The sequence below is a fragment of the Phaethon aethereus genome (assembly GCF_964289735.1).
Source record: "Phaethon aethereus genome assembly, chromosome: 18".
In the NCBI taxonomy this organism is placed as follows: Eukaryota; Metazoa; Chordata; class Aves; order Phaethontiformes; family Phaethontidae; genus Phaethon; species Phaethon aethereus.
Genome location: NC_138594.1, coordinates 9,896,889 through 9,906,642, shown reverse-complemented (window position 1 = coordinate 9,906,642; position 9,754 = coordinate 9,896,889). Strand labels below are relative to the sequence as shown.

Sequence of the window (9,754 nt, the reverse complement as noted above, 5' to 3'; positions counted from 1 at the left end):
GAAGGACATCCAGTGACTCCAGCGTGAATTGGTATCTTAGATCTATCCAACAGGACACCCCGCGTCTTCCTGATAGGTGACAACATCTTTGCCTCTTGGTCACTGTTCCTATGTACTCATGTAACAGATGACCCCATTCACTGGCAGGATATATGCCACTGGTTGGATTGTCTAGTACATCTTTCAGCATGTACAGGAGTCCTTCTGACATCAGACCAAGGCAAGAAAAGGAGGATCTGATATAACAGCACCTGCAGGATTCCTCAAGGAAATGCATGCCAGCCCTTCTGAGGTCAGACTTTCTCCATTGACTGTGTTTTTTTTTCCATAAGACAACACTGGATGATCCATCCCTACGTCAGGCTAGGAAGGCCTCTTCTGCTTAAAAGCAGAGAAGGGTAGGAAGAGAGAAGGCACTTCAAGCAAGGTTCTGCAGGAGCACAGATAATTTCTGAATATCTGCACTGCCTCTTACTCATTTCTCTGTTGTCACCCTTGCTATGCCTGGGGCTATTGAAGGAAGAAGCCCTTTGTACTATAGTCACTGCAGGGCCTTAAGCACCATCCTTGCCAACAGGAAGAGGCCACAGACCAGTGCTGAACAGAGCCCAGGAAATGCAGTTCACTAGAACTCAGTGCTAGTCTTAACCAGTCAAAGGCTGGGCAATGACTCCATTTAAGGCATCTATCCACTCTCTCTGTTCCCTATCGTTCTCACATATAAACACAAACTGTCTCATTGGCGTGACCACAGTGATCGCTGGTTTCCTCTTCTTCACCCGGACTCCCTGGGGCAAGCCAGCTCGTACTTCATATCCTTCATCCATCCTTCCAATAAAAACCTGGCCCTGTGCGAATGCATCCTAGAAAGAAGGAAGCAGAAGACAGCCATTAGCCAGTGGACAGCGCAGCCCCAGCAGACACCCGAGGAGGTAGCGACCCACCCTTAGAGAGCTGGTTGCTGGGTGTTCAGAAGGAGCAAGGAAGGATATTCTTGTGGGTAGAGCAGTGCTAGGAAGCAGGATATTGGGGCTACCAAGCCTCTGTTATTGGTATATGGCTCATCTTGCCTAAGGTTACAGGCAGAATGGCAATAGGGCTGGGACAGAGTGCCGCTACAGGCAGTAGCAGCTACTGTTAAAAGACTTAGGTCTTCCTCACAGCCACTGTTAAGAGCCAGAGTTGCCCAACAGCTCAGTTTCAAAGAGATCCATTGACAAGAGAGATGAGCTCGTGAGACTGAGCCTGATTCAGTCTTGCGCAGCCATTGAAGAGCTGGATGAGAACAGACCCTTCCTCCCCACCCAACTTTATGAAGGGGCTTGTGGAATAGCGAGGAACACTCCTCTTACCAGTGGATTTTTGAAGTACATCAGGTTCCTTTCTTGGGAATCCAGGCAAAACCAGCGCACCTTAAAGGCCTCCTTCTGCTGCAAGGAGATGGTAGAAGTTCTTTAAAGACCAAATCCCAAAGGGGAGCTTGGCCTATTCAAGGCAGATCCCTGGACTGTTTAAATGACTCAGAGCTTGAGTTCAGTTTCACTAATCCCCCTAACTGGTAACGGGTGAGTCACTGCTATGTGCAGCCCTCAGCTCCCTTCTCCTTGGGTTCACGCCAGAGATTTGCATTCAGTGACAATCCTTCAGGGAAGGCAGGGAAGTTTGGTTCTACCAGTGATCAAATTACCAGGATTAAGGAAGTTGCAGCAAATGGATTAATTTGGAAAAATTAATGGAAAAATTTGGAAAAATGGAAAGCACTGCAGAGAATGATCCCTGGGACAGTGGCTACAATGGACAGTGGGCAATCAATTTCAGCGTTTTGGTTTGGGGGGTTGTCCCTAGCATTGTGGGATGCACAGTGGTAGGACGGACAAATGGTAGGTTTTTGAAAAGTACTAATTCCATCAACTACACTCATCTGAAAATTCCCTCAGCTATGCATTGCTCTGTGCTGAACTTAAGGGTCCTCTTCTAGGGCTCACTCCAGTTTTAGCAGAATTTAGGCCTCAGGAGAAAAACACACAATCTTTCATGCTTGTAGCTGTGAGTATTCTCTGTGCAAGTACCTGCAGGAAGATGTACTGGGACACTAGCACTGAGCTGGGCCAAAACCCCATCATATTCAATATCAGCATTTCACCACTGAACTTTTTAATGGGACTTTGGCTCATGGTTCACTCAGGGGAGAGCAAGGCAAGAAGTGGCAATGTTCAAACAAGACCTCAGATCTTTATCTCCTCCTTCATCAGAGCCTGAAATCTATTCTCTCCTTTTCCAAGGAGTAGTGGCCCAAAATACTTTGCCACAAAACACAAACCAAACCATAGGCTTCACTGAGGAGAATTTGCTCAATCGTACTTTGCTGCTATAAGCAGATGTGACTTATGTGCTACTGACTTTAAGAGAAACAAGGAAGTAGGGGAGTCAGCATGTGATGTTCTGTTCTAGCAGGAGCTGCAGTTCTAGAGCTGCAATTAGCAGATACAGCAAGCCATTCAGTGTTGCGTAACAGGACTTTGCACGTCCACTGCCAGCTAATCCATCTTTCTTACTCTTCAAGGAGGATTCTTCTTCCCAGTCTTATTTTCCATACAAAATAAAAAAATGATCCCAAAGAACACAACAGGCCTGAATATAATGTCTTTTATCAACCAAGGAAGCATATAGCCACTCAACAAATTGTTTACTAGTAAATATCGTAGAATTATCAAATATTTTCCATCTGGAATAATCCTGTTTGTGTACTGCCAAGTATGCACTTACTTTTGGTCCTGTTTTCTCCATATAGCCTTCTTTGACATAATTTCTTGTGATCCTGGGTATGAGCTAGGAGAACACACAAAAAAAAAAAGTCTGTCTCATTCATTCTTGCTTTTCTGTTCTGTTTCTGTCAAAGCTAATCACCACCAATTTTGGCATTTGGGGTCTGGCGTTTTTTTGCCTGCTCAGTAAAGGCAAGTCTGAAATAAGAAGGAACATAATGTTTTTGAAAGATTACACTTTGTAAGAACCACATGGAGACTTTTAGACCTTAAATGTTGACTACATTTTTGCATGTTATCCAGCATGGCCTTTCCTTCTACCTCTTCTGTCCATTCCCATGACCCATATGCTCCTGTTTGAGTACGTGACTCTGGCAGAAGAAGTCAGAAAATGTTTTCCCATGCTATGTTTGCATAGAGTGCTTCAAGCCCTGTTCACTTCTCACCTCAGGCTCAGGAACAGCTGAGAAGGTTGTTCTGAGATAATGGTAACGTGCTGCACGAATGGCATTGAACCAGTCAACAATCTCCTAGGGAAAATGGCAAATACAAACATAAAGACAAGAATAACAAGGAGTAAGAATGCTGTTTCTCCAAAATGCTCTTCTCCTTCCTTGTGACCTCTTTGCAAAGATGTACTTTCTCCCCAAGGGGCAGAGAGAGTCAGTGACTTGTCCCAGACACCTGAAAAACATTGAGCCTCCAAAATAATTTAAGTCTGCCCCTCCAGGGAGGTCCCAGATGTTCTCAGCATGGACAGTCACCCAAGTCTGTGTACACAGGCTTTTTCAGTTGATTCAGTCATGGATTTTTCAAAAACCTTTTTACATGGAAAGACTTGAGAACTATGGCAAGAGAAGAAACAGAATCTAAAAAAACCATGTAGACATCTTAAAATTATCATTGTTTGGTTGGAAATAATGCAGAACAACAATATTTTCTATACATGTCAAGAAGGCTTCAAAGAATATAACCACAGAATAGTATAAAACCATTAGACAGTTATCTTACAGAGATTTACCTATGTGCCCCACTGAAGCCTTAAGATTATTCAGGGTGTGAAGCTGAATATATGCCCAACAGAACAGGAGCAAGATCTTAGTTATTTGTGTCAAATTCTGCAACTTTCCATATTCTACAAGTCATAGTGACTTCAAATAAAACGAGATCCTGCAGAAACAGGGTAACTCTTCCAAAATATAGATCCAATATCTAAGCATCTTGCTTATTCCAAAATCTCCATGGTATTCACCTTTCCACTTTCATGATAGACAAAAAGGTTCCTTGTTTGACCATCTGTGTTGTATGTGATCTGCAGCCCATGAGCATGTTGGATTTTCTCTGTCTGGAACATGGCATTCAGATTCTCAATGCTGATAATGGCTTTTGGACCTCTGGACTGTAAAATGAAAAGCATCACGGTATTAAAGTGCTCTCAGGGAAGGTAATGGAAGACAGATGAGCTGTATGAGAACTAGATCCCTACTGAAGAGAAAGCAGACATCCTAAAATATCTTAATATTAGATATACCTGACATATAAAGCCTTAATTACATGCTACATAAAATCACTTACAAAGAGTGACCCCTTTTCCTTGACAAATGCTTGGTCTCTATTTGAAGAGGCATGTGTCTGAATTGCAAGGGATGGGTTCCATCTCCAGCCTCATAGTTAGAGAACAATTAGCTGCACTCTCCCACAGAAGGGAGACGTTGAGGATGACGCTGCAGCAGTTTGATGAGAGGATATTTTGGTAATGTAAGAGGTAACAGCTGCTAACAGATCTCTTCTTCATATTGCTATTCAACTGCCAGTGTCCATTTCCTTTGTTCACTAAGCAAAAGGAGGCTGCAGGGTTAAGATAAGGGATGAGGAAAAGGGCTAAATCCAAAAGAGCAGTTGCCTAAGATACCACATATGTTAATGGGGAAACATCTGGGCTCCTCCAAACACGAGCTGGCCTGGCTGCAAAACTAGAGACAAGGCTGGTTTTCGCCCATGAAGGGCAGAGTCTGAGGATGGATGTTGACCAGCTACCTATGGCCAATGGATGAGGAACTCACTTCTTTGGTGTAGTACTTCATCACCCCTTCCCTTGCTGATAGAAGAAATCGCCTCTTCTGGAACTGTCTGCTTTCCCGCCCACGCTTCCAGAGGAATCCTTCACGACTACCTGCAGATTGGACCAAGATAAGTGTCAGAGAAGGGCAGCACTATAGCAGGACTGTTTATCTAAATGGTGATGTGGCACAGAGTTTCAAGTCTCTTCGCCATCTGAGAATTTTCACCTCATATGAAAAAATCAGTGGAGAACTAGAGAACTGTAAGATCTGAATACACCCTTGCACTTGTCTAAGTGCCTTTTCTTAGGAGCTTCTTCTCAAAGTTAGACTTAAAGCAAGGCCTGCACATCCAACAGTTCAAATATGACAAGACAACCTTAAAGATCTTCAAAGTTGCAAACAGAACACTGTGCTGTTGGCCTTAAGGCTAACACCTTTTCCCTGACAATCCTAACTTTTACCTGCAGAACAAGGATCTTGGCAGACTCGGGTGGCAACAAATTCCTCACGCTCATATTTAGCTCTAATCCATTGCTCTCTTAAAACCCTGAAAGAGGAAAACATGGATAAAGCTGATCTGCCTCTACTCTATTTTCACCATCCAACCAAAAAGACCTGTAGGAGGAGGAAGTAGTTCAATAGCTGTAAAGGTCTGCAGCAGTGAATACACCATCAACTTACAAGCAATCACAGGACTGGGGGATGTAATAGTAGGGAGGGACTTTTGCCTCGTATTTAGCTTTGGCACAGAGATTCCCGTGTTTCTTCATAAACTGAAATACAGAAGAAGTTACAGTTAGGTGTGCAACTAGGAAATCTATACCATGTCATGAACATAAAATGAAACTTTTATCAAAGGGAGCGCTGCATTTTCTGCTTAGTCTTGCCATAAGTCTCAGTGCATCTCTACATACGTTTATAAATTCCCTTTGGCACTACAGTTTGCACTTTTAGGTGGCTGAGCCTTTTTCAGTATTTACAGTTCTGAACCAGATGGGAAGGAATGCAAGATTGTGGTTGTTGATTAAAAGAAAAAAAGAAAATGAGGAGAAAAATTATTTGTTTATGATCTCCCTATAGCTTCATCTCCTGCTGGACATTAACTGTGATTATATTATTAACACAACTCAATTGAAAGATGAGAGGCTGAACCAATATTTAAGAAGGGTATGTCAATTACCGAATAGAACATAATCTCTGGAAATATCTGTGGGCTTCTAAACCACAGTGAGAAGTTACTGTATGCTATAAAAAAATATACACTGCAGGCTGTTAGAAACATGGTCACCTTTCAGTGATAGATCAGTAGCTCATAAAAAAAACAAAACCTACAGTTACCCACGGAGTTAACTTGGCTCCGTGTGGCTTTGTTCCTCTGTCCATGGTGGACGACACAGGGATTACGAGGCAGAGAAGGTTATGACAAAATATGGAGAAAAGTAAGTGAATTACTGCTTTTTCCTCTGTACCTCTATAAGATCGTTCTCCCAGAAGTCAAGCCGAAGGGATTTGACCCTGCTGATTTGAGGAAGGTTGCGATGGATTCCAGAGCAATTCAAACAAATGAATATTCCAAGTTTGTAAGAAGCCCACTCTGGATCTAGATACAAACACAAAGAATGAACTAATATATGGGAAAAGGCACAGCCACCAGCAAGGGTGAAAAAGCACATCTGATGCACAGCCCAGGCGTCACACATAATACATCAAATTCCACCCCATTGTTTATGGCTGTCACTTCACTGTGTTCAGAGGAACAGCACTTGCCTTCCCCAATGAAGAATGCGGCCCCTGCATTTGTAGGCTCTTTCACAAATTATTTGTTTAAAAATTAATGTGACTGTGCAGGCAGCTGAGTGGTGATGTAAAAGCTCAGCTAATTATTAGTTCTGCATGGAAAGCTGCTGTTGCTGAATTAACAATGGAAGGATGTTGCGGCCAGCGAGCACTACCGAGAGCACACAGAATACAACCACCCAGGGTGAGGACTCATGTCCACTGCCCATGGAAGCTCTTGCTCTTGCCTGCTGCTGCATTCCCTGAAGCGGCCTGGACAGGTCGACACTTAGAGGCGTTCTGAGTGCGCTGGCAAGCCCGTTTCCCTGGACCGCCACTTTCACCACGTCGTCCCCCACTTCTCCCTTATTACATCAAACAGAAGCTACTTGTTGTCTTCCAGCTGCTGTAGGCTACCGATTGACTGCTCGCTTCGGTGAGGGTGACTCCCACCTTGAAGGAGCACAGGCTGCTAGCCCGGTGCAGGCTTTCCAGCAGGATCTTTGGTGCCTTCCTCCACACCAACCCCAGTGCAGAGACATCCCCCGCCCCGGCCCCCCGAGCTGGAAAACCACCGCACGCACTCTCCTCCTTCGGCCTTGTGCACTGTCCACAAATAACTCTGGGGAAGCTGCTGGTGCGCTGAGGCCACTTCCTGTCCCACGCTGTTCTCTCTCGCCCCGTGGGGCTCCCCACCAGCGCTCCAGACCAGCCAGCCCGAGGACAGCCATGTCCTGACTGCCTGGAGCCCGGCAGCCCCGCACCGCCCACCTGAACGGCCACCTCCGAGAGCGGGACAGTGGGGCGCTGCCCGCCCCGGGGAACCGCCCGCTCCCGCCTCTCCAGTACACGGAGTGAGAGGTGACGACGGGCCTCGCTTGCAGGAACTGAGGGAAGCAGAGCGCGGCATCCCGGGGGGCTGGCCGGGGGTGGACAGGCGCCTGGCCCGGCAGGCCCCTCACTCACCCCCACTTTCTTGTCAAAAACGCCCCCCGCGGGGCCGAGGGGAGCGGGGCGGGGGCGCTGCCGGGCGGAACCCCCTTACCTGGCTCGCCACAGTCGGCGCAGCGGCCGTTCCCGGTCCCCGCGGCCCGCTGCAGGTCCAGCAGCAGCGTCTTGTTACGGTCGCGGTCCATCATCGCCGGCCGGTGCTCGGCGCTCGGCGTGGAGCTCTGCGGGAGGCTCAGCCCCGGGAGGAAAATGAGGAACTGGAGCGCGGCCCGGCGCGGCGGGGCGCCCCGTCCCCTCCCGCCCTTGCTCGGCCGCCCCTCAGGCCGCCGCCCGGCGGCGGCTGCCCCGGAGGCGCGGCCCCGGCCCCGCGCCTAGAGCCGAGAGCCGCGGCGGCGCCGGGAAAGGCCTGCCTGGCGAGAACGCGCTCGTCCCTGTCCCCGATACCGCGGGAGGCGAGTCAGTAACGGCCGGGCTCTGCAGCAGCCCGGTCCCACCGCTTGTTACAACGAGATAAGTCTCTGCACGGCGCTGCACGGAGCTGGGGTAGGCCTTCGCCAACGAGTTACAGGTTTCTGCTCTGAAAATTCATTACTGCATGTCCTGTGTCCAGGAGGAGGGCTCAGCCACGCACCTACAGGTTGGCCGCAACTCCAGCTCAGGTTTGTGTAAAAAAAAAAATTTTTGAAAGCCTGCTGCCTAACAGAACGGCATCCAATCACCAGTCATCGACCCAAGCGTCAATACACCAGACAGCAGGCGAGTTACGTGTTCCTCAGCGGAGCTCTGTCACCCTGCGAGGGCTCCACAGGCCACTGGAGCAGGAGCAGTGGGGCACCCAGGGGCCCCAGCGGCATCACTCAACGCAGGGAAAACTGAGCATTTCAGGATTTGCAAATCCTATTGAAAATGTCCCTCCTTCAAGATGAAGCCCCTGTCGAAAAGTATGTGACTTTAATACTCAGTTTATCTAAGGAAAGAAAAAGACAAAAGAGAAAAATTTCAGATGAGGGAAGAATTTTCAAGAAGGTTAATTAAAGATTAAGAGGTATTCAAGTATTTTTTATTTTACTAGTTTCCAGTTAAACTTAATTTGCATAGTTAGCTTGTGTTACTAGAGTGCACTATAACATGCAATTCTTTAGTAAAGTTTATGCATGATCTTGTAAAAACATTGTGTAGTTACTTATTTTGCAGATGTGTAAATACTATACTAGAGATGTACTACCCGTTGAAAGTACTGACACATTTAAATTTTTCATCTTCTTAGGCACTAAAGAGCATTGTGCCTTTTATTTGTTTTAAAATAATTTTTTAAAATTTAAAAATAAACTCATGAAGTAAACAGCAAATATCTGAAAAGTTGAGTTTTTCAACTACCTACATAAAAATCTCTTTTCAGCACTTAACCCGTTAAGAACTGTTGTATACTGGAATGTAAACATGGATTTAGTTTTCCCCAGAGGTAATTTTCTTGCAAGCCATACATTGAAGCTCTTTTGCTAACTTAATTTTTGTAATTAATTTTGTATTTTTTTTGCAATTTTTAATTTTTCACAAATCCTGTAAAACAAAAAAGGATAATCTGTATGACATTTGCAAAATGGTTACTTATATTCAAGACAACCTATAAACCACCACCAAAAAAACCCAGCATTGGTCAGAAGCCCCATGATTTTTCTTAGTGTCATACTCACGATGGCTGAGCTTCAACTTAAAGGACATGTCCTCCTCGGCCATCCTTCCATCCTTCTACTCTGCATTAGTATTAACACAGCATATGCTTGCAAGAACATGCCTAAGGCTTAACTGCTTTTTTTTGTATTACTTGCATTTACATTCTAGAGAGCAATATTGGAATGACAGTAAAAGAGAGAAATGCTTGAAACTTAACTGAGATCTCAACAAGAACAACTTGCTTGTCTTTTTTTGTTTTTAAATGATTGTACAGCTAGTAATAACTACTGCTTAAATGGGGTGCAGAGCCATTGTGAAACTCCAGGGTTTTTTTCACTTTTGGTTTCACTGAATTCTTTGTTTAGGTAGATCGCATACATGGGTTTTGTCTTTTTTCTTTCCAGGTATCTTCAGTCATTCCCAAAATGCCTGAAGCCGATTTTTATGTTTTGGAAGAAAAGGTGTTTTCTGCTAAGCAGGGCCCAAACTATTGCAGGAAAACATTTTGAATCAAAGGTAGGAGAC

At 45.5% G+C, this 9,754-nt stretch overlaps 1 protein-coding gene across 1 annotated transcript; it reads right to left on the bottom strand.

Moving 5' to 3' along the window:
- Window positions 1-644: 644 nt before the first annotated feature.
- ADAP2 (ArfGAP with dual PH domains 2) lies at window positions 645-7,743 on the bottom strand (the record flags this gene model as incomplete). The annotated part of the gene is made up of 10 exons (XM_082008131.1): window positions 645-863; window positions 1,353-1,430; window positions 2,767-2,829; window positions 3,212-3,295; window positions 4,018-4,164; window positions 4,829-4,938; window positions 5,290-5,375; window positions 5,510-5,601; window positions 6,298-6,428; window positions 7,650-7,743. The coding sequence occupies 10 exons, from the start codon at window positions 7,741-7,743 to the stop codon at window positions 645-647; spliced, it is 1,104 nt and encodes a 367-aa protein (XP_081864257.1).
- Between the last annotated feature and the right edge of the window lie 2,011 nt (window positions 7,744-9,754).